General features: G+C 45.0%; 1 protein-coding gene across 1 annotated transcript in view; it reads left to right on the top strand.

Annotated features, from left to right (window-relative positions):
• Spt6 (transcription elongation factor Spt6) overlaps positions 1 to 26,202 on the top strand; it is a 94,652-nt gene that overhangs the window by 33,218 nt on the left and 35,232 nt on the right. Inside the window, exons 18-25 of the mRNA XM_065452599.2 lie at positions 3,623 to 3,753; positions 5,892 to 6,009; positions 7,057 to 7,133; positions 8,340 to 8,475; positions 10,749 to 10,886; positions 13,396 to 13,563; positions 16,112 to 16,239; positions 21,380 to 21,545. Coding sequence (XP_065308671.1) covers positions 3,623 to 3,753; positions 5,892 to 6,009; positions 7,057 to 7,133; positions 8,340 to 8,475; positions 10,749 to 10,886; positions 13,396 to 13,563; positions 16,112 to 16,239; positions 21,380 to 21,545 — 1,062 coding nt within the window. The remainder of the gene's footprint in view (positions 1 to 3,622; positions 3,754 to 5,891; positions 6,010 to 7,056; positions 7,134 to 8,339; positions 8,476 to 10,748; positions 10,887 to 13,395; positions 13,564 to 16,111; positions 16,240 to 21,379; positions 21,546 to 26,202) is intronic.

The following is a 26,202-nucleotide window of genomic DNA, read 5'->3' as shown; positions in this document are numbered from 1 at the left end:
GTTGTCACATCTATAAATTATGTCCAATGAAAGTGACCATTTTGTTTAATATCCCAATATTTAGTAAGTTGAGAAGCACCTTGTGTATACAGATGCACTGGGAGTAGCACGAGCCGGACACGCTCATAAATAATTGAAATAAAGGCCACATGTGCCATGCCAACCTGCTCACTAAGGTAAATCAATCTTTGTTTGGTAGCATTATTCGATACAGACATCTTTTTCTAGAGTGGAGCTTTTAGGCGGCCTTTACTGCAGCGAGCATCGTTGCTGTCCCTCGTAACTGGGCGAACGAACACAGCGAAGGATGAAAGCAAATGCAAAAAATGAAAGATGGTGTTACGAAAGAGGGCGAAAGCAGGAAAGTGGAGAGGAGGGTGCAGCGGAACCATGAGGCGGAAAGCAGAGGAGGAAGGTATGGCGAAAGCTTGAGAAGAAAAGCTTAGTGCAGCACAAGACTGGCTCTGCTGCGACGATGGCTACAAGATGGTGCCAGAGTAGCGTGCATCGTCTGTATGGGAACAAATCGCTGGATGAGCGAAGGTCTGTCTGTGGTGGCTGCTGTGAATCGCGCCCACGCATCACCCACAGACTGCCTCTCGCAAACTCCCGATTAGCGGGGCAGTCACACCACATTTTGCTCCGTTTGCAGCGTGTTGCACGAGACAAATTGTCTGTGCCAGCCAGTATATTGCGAAATGAAAACGCATATACAGCTGCGCTCAATTTTCGCATTATAGGTTGTCGTAATCGTCAGTGATTTTTTTACCTGAACACATAGGCCACATAGAGCAACTTGACCACATAGAGCAACTTTTGTTCGTGAAGCTGCGTCGAGCCACGAGATTCAGATGTTTTGAGTGGAACACCCGATCCGTGGCAAATGCTGGTGCAGTGTGATTTGATAAGCATTTATTTTTGAGGCATGTGGCTTTACTACAGCTGCTGTCGGTATGTGAAAGGCATCCTACAGCAATTAGGGGCCATAGCAATGACAACAGCCTCATTTGTGCAGAGGAGTATTTGCAAGAGGTAATTCAGTATAGTGATCAAATTACAGCGTTATGTTTAAATCCTGTGTTTTATTGTTGTGTAAAGTGAAACGGCATGTGCTAGATGAACAAACCAAACTTGCACACTTGAAGCAGAAAGCCTCAAAGTAATTGTAAGCCAGCAGATGTGTTTACAGGTTCATTTGGATTTTGTCGGTGTGGTTTATAATGTCGTCTAGTTTTCTCTTGGCAGACATGGCTGCAGTACCTAAGTGTGAAGGAGTGTGGAATGCAGCAGTGCTTGCATTGTGAGGTTTATGTGTGCGTTAAAAAAAAAACTCAAGGGGTTCAGAATAAATCCGGAGCCTTGTTCTACGTCATCTCTCACATCCCATGTGTTGATTTCGGACATTACAGGGGCCCTGAAGCACTTTTTATTGAAGTAGAGAAATGCATTTGAAGTTAGACTGCCTCGGAAGTACTTCACCCCCCAAAATTCTTCAGTGAGTTCAGCAGAAGTAGAATTATTGGCAATCAAACATACAGTTTGCAGTGCTTCTGCTCCTTCTTCAATGACATGCACTGCTAAGGCTACGGCGGAGCTGGGTGTGCCCCGCAATACTCTGCCTACTGAACGTCACCATGGCGTAGTTAAAATTTGGTTTTGGATGTTCAGATGGACGCCACTATTTCTGATTTTGGTGCCTACGACAGTCCAAGCATGTCAAATGCGATTGTCCTCTGCAACCCGCATGCGCTCAGCCAGTGGACTCGTGGCACCCCGCAGTGGCCGCAATATTTACGCTATGTAGCAGACTACAGCTGAGCAACTGCAGCATTTGCTTTGTGCATGACAGGGCTAGAGTGCGTGCTCGCACTCATATGCACCCAGTCTGGCTGTGCTACGTGGTGCAGACGGCTTTGTCCTGCACCAGCTTGACCGACAGATAGTAGCCACATACAACTTGTGCATATTGAAGCACTATCTATAGCCCATTACGAAGTCAAGTCCGGCAAGCCTTCTAACCAGGAGCAGCCAGGAATTAGCACATGTTGGCAAACGTTCGTGTAGTTTGACCTTAAGTTTTGCAGGGTTCGCAGCTAGTTGAGTGTTCAAAACTAGTCGAAATCAGCGAGATCTGGCGACGGCGACACCGATAAGCAGGGCGGCCAAACTTTAATGTGAACAGCCATGGCCGAGTGTGAGGCGACAACAGTCGGCTTCTTCCGGAATTACACAATTATTATTGGAATTCGAAAGCAGATTGTCGCTAACTTCAGCCTGTTTAATAAACTACATCAATAAATATTCCCAGTAACAGTAAGAAGGAGCGCATTGATCCAAACACCCTTCTTGATTGATGTCAGCTATTGGCCAATAGCAGCCACATATGCGAATCTGCTATATTAAGAAATGAAGTGTCAAGAAAAGAGTGAGGAGCAGGCTTCTGTTGAAAAGACAGTGTTTTAGAAAAAGGTGACTTCGTGTTCTGCTTGTGAGATCCATACGCCACGCACAACTGCAGAATTTGACTGAGATATTCACGGCAGCATATGATATCTGCGGACTGTGTTTTTTCACCAAAGCCAAGGTGTGGTTCAAGGCTTTTTTGAGCTTACTCTGTTAAGCATCAGTGATTATAGCACTAGCAGCCTGCAGCACTGAAAACAAGTAAGCCAGATGATCATAATAGATTTCATTTCATAGTAAATTATACAGCATCATTTTGCTTAGGATGAGAATGTTGCCACAGTCATTCTAAGCTCAAGGAAGAGGTCCAGAGGTCTGTTTGAACTTCTGCTGTGTTCTGAACTGTTCAGAACAAAAAAAAATAATAATTTTTTTTCTTGGGAAAGTAGGCACTTAGAACATTTTAATGTGGTCTGCAAGTAATAGTAATTTGTTAAAGCAAATAGGCTGTGAGCAAGGTGTCTAGCATATGCTGAGCTAACCTGATTAAAGACATGGAAGGAATTTAGAATTGTCTGTAGATGTCTTTAGCTCAAAAGCACTAGATAGGTGGAGCTTTTTCTAGGTTTTCAAAAGAAGGAGGTGGAATCGGAAATCTGCAAGTGGAACATCTGATTGGTCGCTTTCAAGTACTCTGGTGGCACACTTTACATTTGACTGGTTGAAATAGAGTGCCTGGAACACTCTCACCTTGGGACACACAAGTGCTTGTGTGTGTCTATTTGCTTGTCCTTGTCTGTCACTGCACTTAATTCAGCATTCCAAAAGTATGTACGTCTTACCAACAAGGCTGAACTTCAACGCTTGTAATATTCACTGCACAATATTCATTCAGCACACCTGAAAGTGTTCATACCTTCGAACTGGGAACCTAGATCTGATAGAATTGTGGCCACTTGGCTGATTTGATTGCTCTGGGAGGAGGTGAACGATCAAAACTTGAGCGTACTTTTACTGACTCCAATTTTGAAGGTTTCCGGATCAATGCAAACAGAATCAGAGTATGGTAGAAAACAGTCAGATGCTGTGCTACAAAACTCTACGAGCTGCTTGTTTGTGACCTCTGCGTCACTGTGTCTAGTATAGACCTACAGACTGCTGCTAGCTTGCTTGAAGCAACATTTTTATGTTCTTTAATTGCTTGCACGTACATTTCCAGGCTTGCTCCCGTAAGCTGTACAACTGGCTAAAGGTGGCGCCGTACCAGGTGGACGCCCAAATGGAGGAGGACGAGGACTTTGACACTCGTGATGGCATTCGGGTGTTTGCCATTGCCTACGAGAACAATTGGTGAGGGGTACCCGTGTTTGGCAGGTGAATACATGGTGGCACTTGTGGAACTGGAAGTCAGTGATTTAGAATAGTGCAGTTGAATATCAATTCAGTGTACTTCACTTTAACAAGTTTTAACGCACAATGAATTTTTTTTAAAACTTGCTTGCACTCGGGATTGTGTATTCTTTTCTAATGTGATTAGCATTTTGAGTACTGTGGAACCCCATTGAAGCATTCCTCACTGTTGTTTTCCCGGCTGCTATGTCGTGTTCTTGTGGTCCTGACCTAAATCCCACTGACTCCTATGTATTATGGTCCCATTTATACAGTGCCATTCTGCAATGTTCCCACATCTTACATTGCATTTGAAAGTGGCCACCACGTAAATATAATCGTGCAGGGAGAAATTCGCTCTCACATGTTGCAACAAACGACCGATCGTTGCAGCAAGCGACCAATTCGTTGCGACACGCGACCAAATTGTTGCAACAAGCACCGAAGCACGAACCTCTGTGCTCACAGCGATGCCACACAGTCACTTTCCGTATTGCGTCGTTTCATGGGCTTGGTACTTTCGAATAGTTCAGATGTCTGCTTGAGCGAGTTAGTTGCAGTGTCCATGGCAAGAAATATGAAAAAACAAACAGAAACATTGCTCTTTGGAGGCGACATAGAGCTTTCTGTTTGCCGGTGGTTTTGTTGGTGTCAGCATCTCTTTTGCGAATGCCACTCTTACTATATGGTGCTTCGGTGATGCGTGGCAGCGGAATCCATGGAAAATAGCAACAGTATGGGTTGAGAACCAACAGCGATGCTTTCGTGTATAGCTCGTACGGTGACAAGAGATGAACTGAAGAGTTGTTGGGCAGAACGGTTGATTTTAGGGCTTTCACTATAACGGCCTTTCAGAATAACGACCAATTTGCCGCAACCTTCTGAAGTTGCTTATAGTGAGATTACATTGTATATAGTCGCACGTGTCACGTGTGGACTTTGCAGCGGTGCTACTAAATGGCACAGCATGTCCTGAGGGGTGCGCAAGGGAGAAGCCCGGCTGCATACGTTCCTCGTGACGCGTTTTGGCGATGGCAGTGCTGTGTGTCGTGGCATTGCTTCCGTGCTAATTGCATTGATGTCGACATCCGTTATGATACGGGTTCTGCTGGAATGATTTTACCTTCATAAAGGTCATCAAAGTGCCATCGTCGTGCTAACGTGCGCACCTTGTGTGCCTTGCAGAACTTTGCTATCCTTTCAGGATTGCCAAGAACTAGAAAATTTTCAGGGATAATGTGAGCACCAAGTGCCTTTGTATGCTAAAGAAATTAGATTGCTTCTGTTCTTTGGAATTGTGCTGCATTGGGAACCTCACAATTTGAAAGTAAATGCTGAATTTCAGCTGTCATTGTCGGTTGTTACGCAAGTGTAGCAGTAAATTAATACCCACTAAACACTGCTGATAAACTCTCTGTTTATTCCTCACTCACATGGTCCCTACGGTAAATGACTTACGGCGTGCTAGCATACATCATAGTGTTCAAAAACACCTATGTTAACTAAAATTTGCTCAAAAACATTAGAGATGAATTTAGTGACCTTGCACTAACATGTAGCAATAGTTTAGAGAACTTTTCATCTCTCTTTTAAAAAAATTATAGCAACACTGTGCAAAAGTTGCTGTGCTGCTGGAACGAAACGCAGAAATACTTAATTGCTGAAATTTTGGAAAACAATAAATAACCGCAAGTGGTCTAAATTGATTCAGCGCTGTCCTGTTTATCGTCCCTCTTAGTTTCTTAGGTGTAGCTCCAAGGCAAGACTTAGCAACCATGAAGGCATTTTGCATAGTGCAACTAGTGCATGGATGCAGAGAAAGAACAAGATAGAAACATAGTGCTAAGGCACAAAATACAATCAAACTTTGAACAGCCTTTTTTTAGCACATCTATTGGTTGTTAGAAGTTGGCGCTCTGTTTGCGTCTTGTTCCTCTGCGTCCCTGTAGTAGGTAGTTGCCCTACATGAAACGCCATCGGTATGATGCACAACAAGTCCAAATCACAACCCTGGTTGGTCATTCATTCAGGCCCCATACTGCACTGCACAGTTATGCCAGCTCTCACCCGATGCGTAATCCAAGCGTTGCTTTGCACAGGGAGGTTCCTGCTTTCGGCGCACTTATAGACGGCACTGGTGAAGTGATGGAGTACATTAGGCTCCCCCACTTGCTCAAGAGGAAGAATGCCTGGCGGGAGAAGGAGCGGGAACTCAAGGTGAAGTATACTGGGGAGGAATAAATAAATGCAAGAGGACTGTTTGACTAAAAACTTTTTTTTTTTTAAGCCTGGGGGGGGGGCTTCGAAACAATAATTTGTATACCAGAGTTGAGAGGTGTGATGGGGTTGACTGCATGTGGTGGAGTATTCGTCTTAGGCTACAAACAGTATACACTATGTTAAACAGATATAAACGGCTCTTTTGGCAAAATAACTGTCTCGTTTTAATGAAAATTTCTTGCCAAAGTGTCACAATGCAGTGCAGTTTGTTTAATACAATTTTCAGATGCAGGGCTTGTTCATTTCGTGGAGAACCAAAAAGAAAAAAGAAAAGAATGCTTCAATTTTTTATAAGTAGTCAGTAGTGCATGTTACTGAGTGGCATTAGACAAATTGTCTCGTACAGGTGCTGTACATCTTTCATATAATCTCTACTCAAGGGCTTGACCAGCACGGCAGACAGTATGAAGTTGTATGCCATGTTGCCTGTGATGTTCATATGTTGCTGTTTTATGGTACATGTTCTGACCATGGCACGCATTTTATGCTGGAGGCTGGGATATGAAACCTGCATAAAGCTTAAAATGTTCTTTAAGAAACACCACAAGTTCTTTTTCTTGATGTGACTGTTTGATTTTGATTTAGTGCACTCAATATATTTACACAGGTGTTAAGTTCAGAGCCACCTAGTGATTCGCAACTCTTTGCTGCTGTTTGGTTTTGAGCAGAGACCCAAACTATATTTAATATGATTCACATGCTGATGAGCTTTTGCTTCTGTACCTTTAATGCAATAAACGTAAGCAAATCCTCGTTCACATGTCTCGGTATTCTCAGCATTTCACTTTCTGAAAAACAGTAAACACCACGTGAGATTGTCTTGACCCGAGATGTCACAAATTCTACTATTATCCCCCTGCACTAGATCCCTGTTTAACTGGGGATTTTATTCCCACCTGCTTTCATGCCATTGCATGTCATTCAATTATGTAAGCATTTCTAGGTCGAAGGTGTTCTCATTTTGCTTGTAAACTGTGTTTCTAGGAACTTGATCTAAAGGTCCTCAGGAAGTTCATTCGCAACAAGAAACCTCATGTAATCTGCGTTGGAGCACAGTCCAGGTGAGGATATTTACACCTTTTTTTATGGGGTACGAAAGATATCTGCAAAGTTCCTTTGTAACATGCCTTTACGGGTTCTTCAGCATGACTTAGTTACTGCTGTCTTCCTATTTTAACTTAGTTGTGATTAAAGTGGATATCTGATTTTACTTACCATGGTGGCATTTGGTGGGGGAGGGAGGGAGCAGTGTCTGTCATATGCTAATTAAGGTGACCGGTTTTGGATGACCATGTGTTCTCCTCCTCTTGCTGTTACTGTTCCCACGCGGAGTCCCATCTCCTTGTCGGAGAGGAATGCTTAACATTTTGGAGCACGTCGATGAGCTTTCTGAGTTAATAATAAAAAGAGTTGTTGCCTGACTGCGTATGGTGTGGTTTTGCTCTGATGTAGCAAACTGCATGCAGTATATGGCATAGATCAAGAATGATCATATCGCGTAGAATCTGCCCTCCTGTAAGACTTGCACTCTCTACATTCGAGGTCTAAAATTGAAGAAAAAAAATTTTTTTTTTTTTCACCAATGTTACCAGTCACAATGTATGCATCGGTGTAAAAACCATGTTTGGGAATGTGATGACCAAGCCGTAAAAGGATGGAGTAAAGAACATCCAATAGCAGGTGCATTGAAGAATGAAACAGAACTTATCTAAACATGAATAAATGTGCATGTAGTGTGCTGCCAATGTTTGAATTATTCTGTACATTATTCGCAACATTGCCCATGGTCTTAGCAGGTAAAGGTATTCCTGGCTTGTGTAAGGGCCGCACCCTGTTAAGTTTCCAACAAAGTGCCTGTCTTACTTGATTAAATGCAGTGATCAGTTAGGATTAAGGCGAGTAGCTGCCTTTAAGGTGACTATTACCATGTGCTACCTGCTGTGGTGGCAAGGAAGCTATGATGTTTTTCTGCTGAGCATCACGATGAAATGGCAGGTTAGATTCCTGGCTCTGTAGGCTATGTTCCAGCTGGGCAGGAACTCGAGGATGCTCATGTACTTTTTAAGTGTGGGTCAAAATTAATCTGGGTCCCTCCACTATGTTCTGTCTTACAGTTCGAGGATTGCTTTGCAGCATTAAAAGCTGTCAATCAGTCAGTTATCGCGTGCTGTCATTTGAGTGTCATTTGACATGACTTCTTGCACAGTGCCATTTGGTGGACGATGCAGTTCTTTGGTCCACCGGTCTGATTCTTCTTTATGTTACAGAGAGGCAGTCATGGTTGTGGAGGACATCAAAGGCGTAGTATCTGAACTAGCAGAGAATGAACAGATGCCCCTGATCAATGTGGAGCTGCAGGACAATGACCTGGCAATGGTCTACATGAACTCCAAGAAGGCCGAGGTCTGTAGTTTTTTTTCTTTTTTACACATTTTGCTTTGCCTCCTGCTTTTAGTATAGTTTGAGGATGCATTTGGATGTGGGAAAGTCCCTCTGATGAGAGAGGGGAGACTGATGATGCATGTTGGCCCCACTTAGCCAAGGAAATACTCTCTGGTCCTCCCATTTTGGGACAATTACAGGCATTGCTTGGGAAGGTGATAACTCTGGATAATATAACTTGCATATACGAAGTGCTCCAATGTGGCATAGCAGAGTTGAGGATGCTACTTGGCAACACTTTATTCGTCGCAGTCGATTGTGGGATCTGTTTGGTAATCGCTAAAGGACGGAATGATTAATTGCAAATTTACTGATTAAAGCCAGTACGCAATTTGCAAGAAATCTTGTGCCTTTGAATAATGTTCAAGAAATAGACACAAAAAATAAATGCAGTTAAGGAAAAATGTCGAGCGGAACATCAGTGCATTTCAGACATATTTTATTTATTTAAAAGAGCTAGCCAAATGATCTTTAACATATGGGTATACTTCGCATCCTGGCTGGCCTCGTCTTCAATTTCACAATTACGTCTCCAAAGTTGCTAATTAAAAATGCACTAATAGATGTACAGTCACCGACCGATAATTCGGACTTGTCGGGGACTGCCAAAAAGTCTGAATAATTGTGAGTCCAAAATACCAGATTTGCCTGAAGATAAGTGACTTTATTCCACAAGTGGCAGAAAAAGGTGTGCTGTATTCTAGCATCGCCACTCTCGGCTTATACCTTTAATCTTGTGTCTAGTGCAAGACGCATCAGCGTCTATTAACAATGGCATTCTTGGTATTGTGCCAAGCACGCTATCTTTCGTGTGACCAGCGCAAGACACATCGGCATCTGCGAGTGACGGCATACTTGGCCCAGTGCTAGGCAAGCTATCTTATCCGAGTGAGGAAATGCTGCCGCCCGTTGAGGTATCCGGTGCTAGTCACTGGCAATAGCGCTAAAATGAAAGTATCTTCGAAACTGATTGTCCAAAAATACGGCCCAAGTTTGTCAGTGCATGGCCACATTTCGTGGCCGCAATTTTCTAGCAACACCTTTTGTACTATTTCTTTTCACACTTTTCGTGCTTCATCAGTGTACAGAGCGGCGCTCCGCATGTGCAATCAGTAGGATCAGCCAACCATGGATGGTGGATAAGAATGGCATAGAATCGAGCGGAAGGCGTCGCTGCAATATTGCAGACCGTATCTTGTCCATTACTGTGCTGTTGCTACATATCGACGAAAGTAAACGGACAGCGGGACCTTCTTAAACGAAACCTCAAGGGACCAGGGAAATTGGTTCTGTTTATCAGTAGTCCCATTTACTGAGACACATTGCAGAGAGCATTGCATGAATACAAAACCAACCAACCGTGAGGGTAATGTTCCGTTTAAGCGGCAGTTGCGTTTAAGCAATTTCCGTTTAATCGAGGTTCCACTGTACAGTCAATCCATGCACCAGGTTCTCATCGGCAACTACAAGATTGACAGCACTTAGCTAGTTTCTGTTTCAAGGAGGCGCCAGCGACTTGGCCAATGACAATGCCAGTGACATATAAAAAAATATTCCTATTTCTGCTCGAATTGATGGCCAAATTAACACACTGTCATGCAGTTGGAGTCATAATTATCGGAAGACGTGCTGCAGGGTGTAAAAAATTTCAGTCGTCCTTATAACATTCAGTCTGTGGGGCTAGTGGGTGTGTTGCAGGGCTTTCTGAATAATCCAGCATGTCCGAATTGTTGGTTGGCAACTGTAATTCGTAACACTGCCAGAACAACGCACGGTGGGTGCATACCCACCACCACAGTGCAGGCCGAGGATTGGCGACACCTGTCACGTTGTGTGGCAAGAGGGGACTGGCAGGAGAGGAGTGATGTTCATGTTAGTGAAACGGTCTTGGAGTGCAAGCAAGGCTCTAGCAGTCTCCTAAATTGTCGGGCACATGGTCACCCTGTTAGAACAGAAGGAGAAAAAGTGCGTGTTCACCATGCACATGGGCCAGGGAAACAAGGTCCGAATAAGGCACTCGCACTGAGCAACTGTAACCGACAGACGTGCAGTCACTTCATTCCTTATAACCCAAAGTAAATGAGCTCTTATGTGCATCTGTTTCAACTGTTCATTGTGATGTCCTTAGGTAGTATACCTGTTAAATTGGTGAATTTATCTGAACTTTGATGTACAGATGAAAGTAGTGATCCCATGTGCAGCAGCCAACTGGGTATCACGTGTGTGCTTTACAGAATGACTTTCGGGACTACCCCTTGCTGCTGCGGCAAGCCATCTCATTGGCCAGGCGGATGCAGGATCCCTTGGTTGAGTTCTCGCAACTGTGCACTCCAGACGAGGAAATTTTCTGCCTCAGGTATCACCCTCTGCAGGTGAGTTGGAAGCGTGGTTGTTGCATTCCATTGCATGTACGTGGAAACTCGGGAAGTATTTTTTGGCCTGCCTAGGGACTGCGAAAACGCCCGAAAGGTCAGGCAGTCTGAAAAAACTAATGCATGCAGAAAACGTCACATTTTATAGGTATTTTTTGGATGGAGAGGGTCAAGGGCGAAGTATCAGACACACAACTCTGCCAATGCATCATTGAGGTGACTGAAAATAACTGTCATAAAAATTTTTTTAAATACTGCGGCAGGTGCTGTCAATGTAGCTGGCGCTATCTCGATCTGGGTCAATGCTGCCTGTTACTGCCTTAGCAGCATGAAAAAAAATATTTGGTCCTCTTTTGCATGGTGTTCTGCTTGCACAAGATGATGTACGCTTCAATTTCGGCCAGGGTCATATCATCGCTACACACTGACGACAGCGTCGTCATTGCTCGCGTCAACTTGGAGCTCATTGGCTGTGCAGGTGCTGGCTGTTCATTCTCAGTGTCAGAGTTGTTCGAATCCACCATCACTTGACAGTTAATTTCATCGTCGGTTAACTCTGCACAGTGTTTCCGGCGAATCCTTCAAAAGTTATCCCGGTTGGAATCGAAACTCCAGCGGTGCGCAGGTCGTCGAACACGATGTTCATGGAAGGAGATTGATCACACACGCTGTTGTTCTCTTGGTGCCGAGTGTGAAGCCCGCATGGTGAAAGCAGCTGCAAAGCATCTGTTGTGTAACTGCCCTCCACGAGTTAGCAAGCATGCCGATGGCAGACCTAAGGCCAATGTTGTAACTTTTGCTGCTGTCTGAGCACAGCACCATGCAGCTGAGCGTGCGTAACCTGTACAGAAGCATCAGGTAGCGGATCATGCCTTGGTCCATCGGCCGCAGGATTGCTGTGGTGTTCGGCGGCAGAAATTGTGTATATTGTGTATATTATAACCGATACTTGTTATAACTGGGTTGCATGAAAAAAGCAGAGGGGACAAGCATGCAAACATTTTAATTATACAGAAAGAAGTACAGTTGAACCCACCTATAGCATTACTGGTTTTAACAATACTCAGATGTAACAATGAGTAGATGCTGCACTGTGAAGTTTCTCGTGTGTTCTATGGTAAAATAAACCACTTACTACAATGATCCCATACTGTATCACTCACTATAACAATTAAATCTGGCTACTGTGTGTCTACCCCAAAAAGAAATGGAATGCGAAATCCGGGAGAAAAAAAACAAGGGAGCTGTTTTGCCCCACTGGCCTTTGTCCTACGCACCCCGTACAGCATGCCTTTGTTGCCCCTCTCCCATCTCTTTTCCACCCCTCCAAGGTCAGCGAAAGGGCGGAAGGGAGAGGGGTGCATGACGAAGGCCTGCTCTGGGCCGTGGGAGTGTGCAGCACAAAGGGGAGAGTCTGGCAAAGCGGCTTGCTTTTTTCTTTCTTTCTTTCTTTTTTTCCCTTCTTTATTCTTTTTGAGGCAATGCGACAGAGGCTTGCTATGCAGGATGTGTGGTATGGAGGCAGGTAGGATGAACCTGCTCGCACTCTTTTTAAAATTTCTTTTTAGATGTGAAAGCATCAAATGGCTCATTGCGCGAAAATGCCGGCATCAGGCATTTGTAGCAGGCTAAATTCCCATTGGCTGCAATGCCACGTCACGAGCGTGCCTTGGTGGAGCAGAGCGGGCGAAACAGAACACCAGTGCCCCAGGCGTTGTGGGAGGGGAGAGGGCATCGCCACGACCCTACGTCACCCTCCCTCTCAGAAGCCTGTGTTATCGGCGCATTCCTTGTCCGTGCAAGCTCTCACCTGCGTTCTAACTGCGCCTTGGTAAGGCCAAATCAAAACACGCCAAGCATCTCAATGCTCTCGCTTGCTCGCAAGAAATTCATAACTTGAAGTACCACTCAGCAGCACTCAATCGGACATTAATGCTTTCGCATTCACAACTCACAAGAAGTGCTTAGGTGTCCTTGAGATTTTTTCAAACGATCTGACAGTCATTTATTTTTGACGCACACATACACAGTAGGCAGATTTATTTGTTATAACCAAAAGTGCAGCATGGGAGCATTGTAGTAAGGGGTATTTTACCATGGAAGACATATAAAAGTTGATGGTGCGTTGACTGCTCCATTGTTATATCCGATACATTATTAAAACTCTTGTTGTTATAAGTGGGTTCGACTGTTTACAGGTCCTGGCAAGTTGTCGCTTTCATGGTGAATACTTTAGACGTCCTTCTGTTATACATTTTGTAACAAAAAAGAAGTACTGCTAGTAACACGAAAAAATCTGAACTTGTCTCAAGCTGGACTGTAAGGAGCAAGTCATCTGGCACATTGCAGCTTTAAATTAAGTACAAATTCTCTTCTGGGTGGAATATATTGTTGATTTGCCCATTTCACAAGGCCTAAGGTTGCTTTTCAACCAAATATTGGTGACATTAATTAGGAAGCTTTTGACTGTGTTATATTGAACATTGTGTTTGATAATGTTTGGCTGCAGGACTTGGTACCGAGGGACGATCTCACCAATGCACTGAACCTGGAGTTTGTGAACCGGACTAATGAAGTCGGTGTGGACATCAACTTGGCAATCTCTCACATACACACGTCCTTCCTGGTGCAGTTCGTGTGCGGCCTCGGACCTCGCAAAGGTGCCTCACTGCTCAAGGTCAGTGAAACGGATTGAATACCCCGGAATAAATGTTGCGGACCTGATGCCACTGTTTGACGCTGTGTTGCAAGCTGCAGCTTTTGAGGGTAACATCTTACATGAAAGCTCGTTGTTCGGTCACTATATTTCACTGCTCTGTTGCAAATCCACTGTTGTGCTGCTAGTCTTTCAGTCAGCTGCTTTATCTAGACTTCTCTGGTGAGAGCTTCCTATGTGTTGCTGTAATCTGTACTGATCGGTTAGCATGCCTAAGAACCTGTTCTAAAGCCCTAGGAAAGCAGCAGCACTTGCTTCTGGCACTTGCTTGCATAGTCCAAATAGCAAGTCCCTATGTTAACTATGCAGAGGTGTATATGTAGCTAATGCAAATACAGTCGAACCCGGATATATCGAAAAAATGAATTATTGTGTATAACGAACAGCAGTAAAGTCACCTTTAAAATATTTGTATAACGTTTTTATGTTACATACGGTTTAACCTCATAATTACGAAATTGGCGGGGAACGTGATAAAATTTACTTTCGCTGGAATTTCGTTGTTGCCAAATAGGACAGCACAGATCGCAGAATGCATCGCAGAATGAAATTTTACTGTTGAAATTCCATTAGGCTACTTTGGCAAGCTTTGCTCGAGGGGGTAGAACCGTATTTCCCACAGTACAAAGTGAGCCACATGCGTCGATCAGCAGTGGAAGCACTACCGTGGAGTAGTGTTCTCGGTCAATTGCATTCGGAGATACGGTCACTTTTGCAAGACTTTTCGTAACTCGGCACCGGACACAGGTAAACAGCACTCCATACATGCAGCAGCATTTCTGCAGCAGACGCTGTCACCCTTAGGCCCCGATGCGTCCGGTGCCGAGCGGGAAAGTGATCATATCTCGTATACCTGAAGGCAATCAATCGAGATTGTGGCCCCTTTGTGCAGACCTACGTCCAGCACTGAATCCACACGCAATGCACGTCAGGTAGCACCAAAATGAGCGTACTTGAAGCAAGCAATGTGTATTCCCGGATGATCACTACATCACGGCCCGATGCGTGGCACTCCATGCTGCTCAAGCCATCTCAAGCGCCATAAACAATTCCACGTCGGTGGGAGATGAATTTCCTTGTTTTTGCTGCATTTTTCTCACCGAGGTGCACATTACACACTGCACCAGGTGTGCAAAAACCATCGTCACATATCGGTAGTAACATGTGTGCCGCTTCACATGGGCAATCAACAACCAAGGTGGTGGCCATGACATGTTTCCAGCACACGCAATCGCTTTTGGCGCTTGGTTGTTTTTGTAAACAAAAATGCTGGCGCCCACGCACGCGTAATGTGGTGGTATTTTACACAGCTTTAATGTAACACAATCTCATTTGAGCAAATTTTGGAGCCTGCTAGCCTTGCGCGAGTAGGTAATATGCTGGGCTACATTTCAGCAAATTTTGTTGATGCTGATGATGCTACAGCGACATTTCGTTGTTGAGAGGTTCGAAATGCATTGAATCCTATGGGTGTTCAGCGGGGATAAGAAAATATTTCGTTGTAGCGAGAAGTTTGTTGTCACGCGATTTCATTATTGCGGGTTTTGACTGTAGTAAATTACTGATATATCGAACTATTTTACAATCCGTTTCGAGTTCAAAGTATCCGGATTTGACTGTAATTGTTTGACCAAAGATTAGCATCACTTGCCGCAACAGTGCTTTGTAGCCCTGCCAAGGTTTTGACTCTAGTGCTGTGAATAACGAGTAATGATGCTTTTCTTTGTAGTATAATGAAGGTCCTTTTTCTCTCTCTCTTTCCTGTTTTAGATGGCTTTACTTGTGTAAGAACCGCCCTCATGTAAGGCCCACAGCACGAAAATTTTTGGGAAAAATTTTTCACTCAGCGTCACGCGCATATCTGCATTCTGATTAATTTCCACTTGCCACAACTAGAAGGCACTAGTTACTGTCCTGCAGATTATGGCACCTTTATCTTCATTACTGTAGCACGCCAGATCACACGGCATAGATCCAGTGTGCTTCGGCAGTATCGGCTAGGTTGCAGTGTATTCTTTAGCTGCATTGTTATTCTGGGCACATTCCACTGGCGACGATGGGGAAGCACTCCACTGCATGTAGTGTCGCCTTCAAGCGTCAGGTTATTCAGTATGCAGAACCTGATAAACATGTGGCTGGGTGGAAGTTCAGCACGAAGGATGACCATCTTTGGGAAGGCACCGATGAAGCGAGCTGGTAAAAGGACAAGGGCAGTGGAAGCGACGTGGATGATGGAACGACAAGTGGTCATATGTTATTCTGCATAGCAGTCTGAGCATAGCTCGAGGTTTCAGTGTGCAACCATAAGTTGGCCTCAAGTAAGGCCCACACCCTGTTAATAACGTTTTTAACAAAGTGCAGGCCTGCACAAGTAAATGCTATATATGTAAGCTCACTAATCAATTCTAACTTAGCCATTATCCAGTTAAAGAGAGACAGCCCACTTGCATTTACTGCAACTGATTGGTATTACTGGTCGTGTAAAATGTGTGGTTCTGCTTTATTACAGACACTGAAACAATCTCACCAACGCCTTGAAAGCCGAACACAACTTGTGACTGTCTGCCACATGGGACCTAAAGTGTTCATCAACTGTGCGGGCTTCATCAAGATTGACACAACATCGTTCGAGAATAGGTATGAAAAGGAATACCTCATTGTGTAGGTCGAGTCACATTCCATCCACAGGGGTCATAGATTGAGGCCCAAGCTTGGCAGACATTTTAATACAGTATAACCTCGTTACAATGTATCTGCTTACAACAGACATTCGGATACTACATACTGTATTTACTCGAGTCTAACGCGCACCTTTTTTCCGATCATCATCATCATCAGCCTGGTTACGCCCACTGCAGGGCAAAGGCCCCTCCCATACTTCTCCAACAACCCCGGTCATGTACCATGTACCGATACAAGAGTCCAAAAATTGCATGCGCGTTAGAATCAAGTACGACCATAAATCCGCGTTACCATATTGCCATCGGCATTCAAAAAATGGCCACCTCGTACGCGCTTCTAGCCTAGTTGCCGTAGCTTCCTCCATGTGCATACCTCCATGTTGTACGTGTAACCAGGTGCTGGTGTAACCTAGTATACAGCCTGTCTTCCCGTTTTCTGCGTTCATGCAATCAGCATGGAAGTGCCGTCTTCGAAGAGGAATGCAGAAGCAGAAGAGGAATGTGCTGCGCTTCTTCGACAATTGCTCGAGCCACATGCAGCTTCCACAGCTTCAGGTCACAAAGGTTGTGTATTTTCCACCCTGCACAACGTCAAAAGCGCAGCCTATTGACCAGGGCATCGTGCACTCAGTGAAGTCCAGGGACCGCACACGCCTTGCTGAGCGTTCGCTTTTTGTTATGCAAATGAAGCGAGACTCTGCAATTGACCTGAAATTTGCAGTGCAGGTTCTTTCTTTTGTGTGGGTGCAGATTCAGCCAACTGTCATAAAAATTGGTTTGGGAAAGCTGGTTTTCCATCGGTGACAGCGACCGCTCAGACCCAGTATTGCCACTGGAAGACCAACCAGATGCAGGTCTCTGGGCAGCTGTTGAAGAGGCCTTCGGGAGCCAGGAATTCTCAGGAGTATGTGACTGTGGATGATGACCTGGTCAACGCAGAACAGTTGACAGACGAAATTGCAGCTCATGTTCACAGAGTGCCTAGTGCAGATCAAGACTTAGAAGCGGAAAAGGAGGAAGGTAGCAGAGGGCTTGTAGCTGAGAAAATAACTTCCCAAGCCTTGGAATACCTTATTTACTCACATAATGATCGCACATTTTTGCAAAAAATTGACACAAATTCAGGGGTGCGATCATTATGCGGGTTAAATTCCCATGAAAAGAAAAAAATTTCTTTCATCCCGCATTTGCTGTGGAATGACAACAGGCCAACAAATAGGCGGCTACAGCTGTATGTAGTGCGGGACACCGAAACAAAAATGGCGGCTGGCGGAGCAAGCCGAATGCGCCGAACGCGATTTTTTTTTCTTCTCGTGAGTACATTACGTGCATTGAAACAGTTTTTTCCGTATCAGTAATGAATGATATTGTTAATATTGGCAAGTTTACGGCAATAACATAGCCATGTCCACTTGAGGGGACCGAAACGGATGGGCGCCCTTAGCTGCCAGTGACAAAGAAACACATGGCCAGTATGCTGCGGAAACTGCGGCATCTGTCTTCACTACTATCCTAATATGGCGCGTTTCCGCTAAGGGTGGGCGAATATCTTAGCTGCATTACAAGCGTCGGCGTATGAATAGGGTACACCTCTAACGTATCAGTGGAAACGTGGCTACTATCGTTGCTGCTCGCGATTTGTCGCATGCCCACGAGTGCAGAGAAGAAGAATCAAACGGCACCTTTTTTGTTGTTGTTGACCACAACCATTATAAAGCCTACACAAAATAAAGGCAAGTTTGGTCGTACCTCTTTTTGTCATGGAAGTGCGGAAAGTGATGAAAGTAATGAAATGAGGGCTTCTACTTAAGAATGTTTGGTGCGTGCAGACCGCTTGGTATGTCTTCAAGAGTCGTTCACGTAGCATTCGACAGATGGTAGGCGCGATCAATATTAGCTAAACTTGGCACACAACATATCGCTGCGGCAAGTTCGGGGTGCGATCATTACACAGGAAATTAAAAAAGAAAATAAAATTTTGACGACAAAATTTAGGGGTGCGATCATTATGCGAGTAAATACGGTACATCCAAGGCCTAAAGAACTACCGTATTTACGTGCATAATGATCGCACCCCTGAATTTTGTCGTAAAAATTCTATTTTTTTTTTCTTTCCCGTGTAATGATCGCACCCTGAACTTGTCGCAGCGATATGTTGTGTGCCAAGCGTAGCTAATGATGATTGTACTTACCATCTGTCAAATGCTACGCAAACGACTCTTGAAGACATACCAAGTGGTCTAGAGGACATACCCAACATTCTTAACACTTTCAGACGCTGTGTACACAATTGTGTACAGCAAGATAGTGCATCAACAGCAAAAGCACTGATGAAAGTACGGATATTAAAATTTGTTGCATACATCTACAAACACTTATGACTGGAATTGTGTTGCAATTTTGGATAATGTGCAGAATGTTTTAGCAAAATGGGTGGCAGGGTAGATGGTTGGGACTTTTTACTCCGTTTCAGTGTGTTGTCTGTAGTGGTTTCACTTCTTTGATTCTTTTTCAAAATGTCATGCCCCAGGCATAACTTTTAAGTGGCTGGATAAGTGCTCTTCAAGCTTTTGAAAACACGAAACTGTTCATGTTCTCATATTTGATGTTCCTGTAGCGATTTTTCACATGGAGTCCACATTCTGTAAACTTGACAAAACTCAATAAACAGTTGACAATTCTTAATCTTTTCTGCAGCTGTGCACTTTTTATGATTATGAAGATGCAAGAAATGTGGTGAAAGGAAGTTTTCAATCAACGGGATAAAGTGGCGTCTGAAAGAGTTAAGCAGATGCCCCATTTCATTCCTTTCATCACTTTCCCCACTTCCATGGAAAAGAAAAGCTACAACCAAATTTGCCTCGGCTTCATTATTTGTAGGCTTCATAATGGTTTTGGTCAACAACTACAACATAAAGGGCGCCTTTCGATTCTTCTCGTCTGCACTCGTGGGCATGCAACAAATCGCAAGCGGCAACGATAGCGGCCACGTTTACGCTGATATGTTAGAAGTGTACCCTATTCATATGCCGATGCTTGTAACGCAGTTTAGATATTCGCCCACCCTTGGCGGAAACGTGCCATATTAGGATAGCAGTCAAGACAAATGCCACCGTTTCCGCTGCATGCATGCTATATGTTTTTATGGCACTGGCAGCTAAGCACGCCCATCTCTCTTTCTGTCCCCTCAAAGTGGACATGGCTACGTTATTGTCGCAAAGTTGCCAATATTAACAATATTATTCATTACTGATACGAAGAAACTGTTTCAATGCGTGTTATGTATTCGCGAGAAGAAAAATAATTGTGTTCGGCGCGTTTGGTTTGCTCCGCCGGCCGCCATTTTTGTTTTGGTGTCCCGCACTAACCACGGCAGCCGCCTGCTCGTCATCCTGCAGCGAATGCGAGATGAAAAAAGAAAATGTTTCTTTTCGTGGGAAATTTCCCTTGCGTAATGATCGCACCCCTGAATTTGCATCAATTTTTTTCTACAAGAAAGTGCGATCATTATGCAAGTAAATATGGTATTTTGAGCGAGATACTATGGTGGCAGATGAAGTGAACAGCCTTGTAATGATGGAGACATGCGTAGTGTCCAAAGCTGTTCGCCGTACAGTGCAGTCGAAAATGACAAGTTTCTTTGAGAAGACTTAGAGAGGAATAAATCCATTCTTTGACTATGTTTGTGACTTGTAATTCAATCTGGTTATAACAGACCCATTTAGTGTTTACTGTGGGGTTCTGTGTGTTTGCACTACAACACCGTAGTGCTAACAATCACAAGGGCATTTATTGCACCTTTCATAGACTAATGCCTGCTAGCCGAGTTGCTATCCACAAAACGTGCCGATGGAATCGCGACAAATCGCGAAAGTCCGACTCGCCGTGACCGGATAACGAGCGAATATGTTCGCTCCATGCTAGACACCAACGCTTGGTCGTTTGCGCGTGCGGTCACGTGAACAGTGGCGCGTTCGAACGATCATGTTCGTCCATTCCGGGGAAGGCCTCACAAGACGGTCTCGCCGAAGCATGAATCGGAGCACGTGCCGGACGTCCGCGCCGCTTGCCGACCTCGAGCCAAAGAGAAACGACCTTCTCCTTTTTGCGCCCGAGTAACCCCGCTGTTAAGTGGCGTCAGCAGAGCCACACTCACGCCATTTCTCGCAATGCGCTTCAACCAGACCGACTGCAGCTTGCACCAAGCCATGCGGCGAAGCCGCATTACAGGAGACGGGAGCTATGCAGGAAAAGAATGTATTGGGGGACGCGTGAGGGTCGCGCATCCCCACATTACATAAAAGTCTGTTGTAACAGTATTACTCTTTCTACATACTTATTTTACAACAGGCTAAAATCTTCTTCACTTTCAAGGTCTGTTGTAATGAGGTTATACTGTACTTCCAGCTTTTGTACAAATGGCATTTGGGTTTCTTGAAAAGCAATTTGGTTTTATTAAATAAATGTTTCATAAGTTGTTCATGTCCATAGGTATGTACAGTGTGACCAAACTGTTCACTTTGTTATCAGCGCTACTGAGCCATTTGCATGAAAGGGAAGTCTTATAATGATCTTGATGCAAGACCTTTGCACCTTGTGTTGTAGGAAGCAATTCATCAATAGCAATGCTGATGCAGAGAAACATGCATGCATCTATTGCACGAATTCACCTTGAAACATCTGCACATGTTTCTCAATGTCATTGTGATGTGCTTCTACCTTTTTTTCTTTTGTTTGTGGACTTGCTAATTACAAACACCAATTTTCTATTCATTTCTTTCTTTTCCCTCTCCTTCCTGTCAGTCCCACAAACAATGCAAAACCAGTTGCCTTTTAGATTCTGCGGAGGACAAGGTTATTGCTGTGTCATTGTTGTAAAATGTTAGTGTGCAGTTGTTTTCCACGCATTCCTGTTTGGTGGAGTAGATTGTCAAATTACCTGTCAGCGTTTGGTTGGGCTGTTTTCTTTTATGATAGCTCACACACATTGTCAAGTATGCGCAGTTACAATTAGTACTTTGGTTGAGAAGAGCACTTGGTCTTGTTTATTGGAAAGGATCTCTTTACGTGACCATGCAGTATTCTTATACTTGCAGCACAAATGCCTATGTGGAGGTGTTGGATGGCTCGCGGGTTCATCCGGAAGCTTATGAGTGGGCTCGCAAGATGGCTGTGGATGCCCTAGAGTATGATGATGTCACCGAAGACGTGAACCCCGCTGAAGCCCTCGAGGAAATTCTGGAGAACCCTGAAAAGCTCAGGGTAAGTGAAGATACTTTGTGGACCCTTATTTGCTGCGACCAAGTCCGTTTGCTGTTCACAAGGAGGAACACTTCACAAGTTTTTCTAATGCATCGGCGTTAGGGGTGTCAAAGTGGAAAAAAGTGTATGTTTGTGAAGTGTGGGAAGCCGGCCACAAGGTGTGTGTATGTACACACACACACAATTGATACTGCTTATGTAAAACTTGGATACGTTGAATTGTCTATATCGAACAATTGTGAGATCCCCTTAAAGATCCCATGTAAAAGTATAGTGATGTGCTATGCATACATCAAACTTCCCTTCGCCATTATATTCTATAAATCTAATGCTGCTCAGTTTTGCTTGCTGCGAATATGGATGACTCGCCCAAACAGCAGCCATTCGTTATCGTGAATGAATCTGACATCAGCCTCCACTTGGATGGATCTTTACATTACAGTTTGAATTTAACAAAACCACCGCATGCTACATATGCACTTCGCTGAAAGACTCGCCCATTTCGGCAGCAGCACGCAAGGCTCACCACTCGACAATTCGTGGGGTCCATGCTAAGGGCGTTTCATTCGTGCTCGCACAGTTACATACAACAGTCTACGCTCGTTACAACAGGCTTTCGGATATAACCATATTTCAACCTTAGCTTGTTCTGCCTATTTTATTTATGCAACAAAGTTTGCTTTTAACAGACTGCGCTACAACGGAGTATCGGCTACAGCGGACGAAATTAGCAGCAATATTTTTCTAAATCGGCCGTATAAATCGTACTTTTGCCGTGTCGACATGGGCTGACAACTGACTTGCGAGGGTCAGCCGACGATCATGGCTCAATATTGTGCGTGAGAGAGAGGAAAGCAGGGCAGAAACACACTGTCTTCTTTCGCTCACGAGGCACCGTGGGCGGCAAGGGAGAGGGGAGGTTCAGCTCCGGTGGCCGCTGCTTATGGCGCAGCTGCGCTGCTGCCGTGTCTTGAAAGCAATCTGCGATGTGGACAAAGTGCACGCCCGCACAAGCGCCGTATCTTGTGAGGGGGATGTCCTCCGTACTCTTGGGACAAAGGAACGACAACACAGTAGTGTAAACAATCACAAGGGCATTTATTGCACCTTTCATAGATCAATGCCTGCTAGCCGAGTTGCTATCCACAAAGCATGCCGATGGGCGCGCGACAAATCTAGAAGTCCGACTCACCGCGACCGGAAGCAAGCGAATATGTTCGCCCCATGCTGGATTCCAACGCCTGGTTGTTCGCGTGTACGGTCACGCGAATCGTGGTGCGTTCGAAGGCGGCCACGCGAGGCGGTCTCGCAGAAGCATTGGTTGCCGCGCGCGCGGAATGTCCGCGCTGTTCGCCGACCCGCCGTGAAAGAGGCAGCCCGTTCTGCCCTGCGCCCCCAAGTAACCCTGCCGTGAGGCGGCATTAGCAGCGCAACACTCGCACTGCGCCCCAACCACATCGACCACCGCGAGCATCACGCAGGCCACCCGGCGAAGCCGGATTACAGGAGATGCGCCATGCGGAAAAACAACATATCAGGGGATGCGTGAGAGTCGCGCATCCCCACACTTGAAAGCAATCTTCGATGTGGACAAAGTGCGCGGTCGTGTGTGTGCTGGTATCTTGAAAGCAATCTGCGATGTGGACAAAGTGCGCCCAGTGCCAATAGCTTCATATGCGCTGTGCTTTTGACATTTAGTTCACGTTGAAGCGAGAGACAGCATGAAGGACAATTCACTGGCTGCTGCTGCCACGCTTCCCCACTCCGACGTTTTGGCAGCAAGTTTCCGCAGTCATCGAGCGAGATAAAACTACGGTCCTTGTTTCACATAGCTGTCTACTAATTTGCTATGGCAACCGATGCTTCACCTTTCGGGCGAAACTGTGAGTTTATTTGTTTGTTTTTTACTTTGGACGTTCGTCACTCACTCTTTCCAATAACGTTATTAGACATCGCGACCAGAGTTTCGGAAGTGAGGCATTTCGAATATTATGAACTTCGGATAAAACTAACACTTTTTGTCGGATTATCAGAGTTTGTTGTAACGAGAGTCGACTGTAGTTGGAATGCACTCTGAAATTTCGCAAACTAAAAGCCACTCTAAATACTAGCAGCATGTATGTAGTGTTGGCAGTCATCGGCAGCAGCGGCTGGAATCCACTCGTATCAGCTTGTATACGCACAGGCCCGAGTGCTTCTATGGTGTGTCCATTTCTACCTTATCTTAAATAAAAACATGCAACAAGCACTTTTAAGCGCGCCAGTCGCACCATGATCTTGCGTCTGGGTGATGTGGGCCCTTAGGTTTAGTGTTGTGATCAGTATATCAAAGACCGTGCTACAGCGCCAGCGACTTGCAATGTTTGTGAGCAAGAAGTAAGACAACTTTTGTGCATTTGACATAGCCTTAGAGAAGCGAATGGGTAAGTTCCAGCTGTTCACGATTTCAGGAAACTGTCTGAGACATGCGGAGGTCTCAGATAAGCTTCAGATAGGCATATATTATATTTCGAATTACCAATATATCGAACTATTTCGCGATGCCGTTCGAGTTTTATATATCTGGCATCGAATGTCTATATTTATTGACACACCTGTACTCCAGGGAAGAAGAGGACAATGCGAGCATGCATGAGCATTTTTGTCAAGGCGTAGTGATGAAGAAGAGGTTGCACTCAGTATTAAAACGGCGACCTGCTGCTGTGCCTCCTGAATAGTGCTCTACGACCCGTTTTGACGTGACAGTATACATGTATAGTGCATGTATAGTGCAACTGACAGTGATCTGCTCTGGAACAGCGTCAGTTGCATTTTGATGCCCGAAGAGAGGATGTGTTTTGAGTGGGCTCTTAAACAACACTTTGCATTGTAGTGAACACCGTTTAAATCATGGATCTGAGACCTCAAACAGGTGCGACATAATTCCCAACGCATTTCTCTCCCATTTACCACCAAGTCATTGATATTTTCTCTTTGGGTTTCCTTCTTAGCAGCACCATAGTTTTCCTCGAGGTATTTGATGTAGAAAGGGCATTCACCATCAGCCAGGAAGATATATTCATCACTGGTGGTTGCAGGCTCATTGCTGTGTGATGTGAATGGTATCAACAGGTGGTATGCTGCCTGTATGCGAACTCTCAGTATGAAAAGACGTTTCGCTGTGAGCACAGTCTATTTTGTTCCTTTTCAAGTTTGTACATTAGTAGAATGTGCTTATTTAAGGCAGTTGGATTCACTCCTATTAACACGGGAGACTTGCATCACAACAAGTAAATTGTGGCAGGAAATGGGCACTACACTAAAACCTCGTTATTACGAACACCACATTAACAAACCTTTCAGATTAACGAAATTTTCATAAATCCCCTGCTGACTTGTTGCAGTTTCTAAAAATATTGCAGTACAGTCACCGACCATTTATTCGCACCTCACGGGGACTGCGGAAATGTCCGAATAAACAGGTGTCCGAAAAAGCAGATTAAGGAAAAAAAAAATGAAATCCTTTATTTCCACGCACTTATTAGGGCCTGGCAGTAGGCTTGAAGAAATTCGTGAGTGCGCCGTTGCACGCTGTTGCGTTTACGTGCAATCAGATAAGCCTGAATCTCGAAGAGGGTCGTACGGTCACTATAGGCGGTTGAAAGCTCAGTCACTGCTTGTACACGCTCCGCATGCGATGACAGCGTAGCACATGGTGCGTCATCGTCCGGCGGTGCAGCAGAAACCTGACAAATGATCTCGCCTTCGTCGAGTTCTGCGCATGTCAGTACAGCAGTGTCAGCACCTGTGAAACTGTCAAATGAGACGGTTTCCGGAATCGCAATGCAACCACTGCGCAGGTTTCGGCAGAACGTTTTCCACGTCAGTAGGGAGCACATCGGAAGGCGACAAATCTTAGGCCTCCCGGCACCCGCTTGCCGGCATTCCCCAGCGCTGTCTGCGCGGGCACTGTCGGCGCCATTAGACACTTGACGAGATGTTTTCGTATGCCACGTTGGATCACCGAAACCTCGACACAGCACACAAAGCAAACACCAGTCGCACAAACGAAAAGCGTGGCCTACTCGCAACGTCGTGCGCGACAAATCAGCTGCTGGATTGTCTTGACATGGCTTACTAAGCTGAAACCAAAACTGTTGTACGGTCACTCTATCGAACCAGGCAGAAACGATGATGATGAGCAGGAATTTGCAGCAGCGCCACTTCGTGGGGCAGCAAGGAGGCTCCGTTCAAAACAAAAATGGCGTTCAGCAAGTCGAACTATGCACCGGTCAGAGTTGGTGCATGATGCCCTCGACCGAATTGGCTTAAGGAGTGTCCGAAAAATCAGACGAGAGGTTGCAAGGTGTTCAAACTTTCAGCAGTTGTTATACGTTATGGTCTATGGGGAGAATGGCGGTGCCGTGAAGCTGACCGAATAATCGGGCATGTCCGAATTTTTGGAGTCCGGAAAATCGGTCGGCGACTGTACGACAAACTTCAGGATACTGAATGTTTCAGAATAATGATTGTTTTTCAGTTTCCTTGTGATGTTAGCAACACCTCAGTACTATGCACTAATATTCAGAAATCTGGGGATCATTAGATTTCCATGTATCCTCTATGCCAGCTGAAACAGTACGCTGGCAGACAAGGCCACAAGATGCAGAAAGCAGAC

Source organism: Dermacentor albipictus, chromosome 2 (genome assembly GCF_038994185.2).
Source record: "Dermacentor albipictus isolate Rhodes 1998 colony chromosome 2, USDA_Dalb.pri_finalv2, whole genome shotgun sequence".
NCBI classification, from domain to species: Eukaryota; Metazoa; Arthropoda; class Arachnida; order Ixodida; family Ixodidae; genus Dermacentor; species Dermacentor albipictus.
The sequence above is the reverse complement of the archived record's forward strand: the minus strand, read 5'-3'. Positions and strand labels throughout refer to the sequence as shown.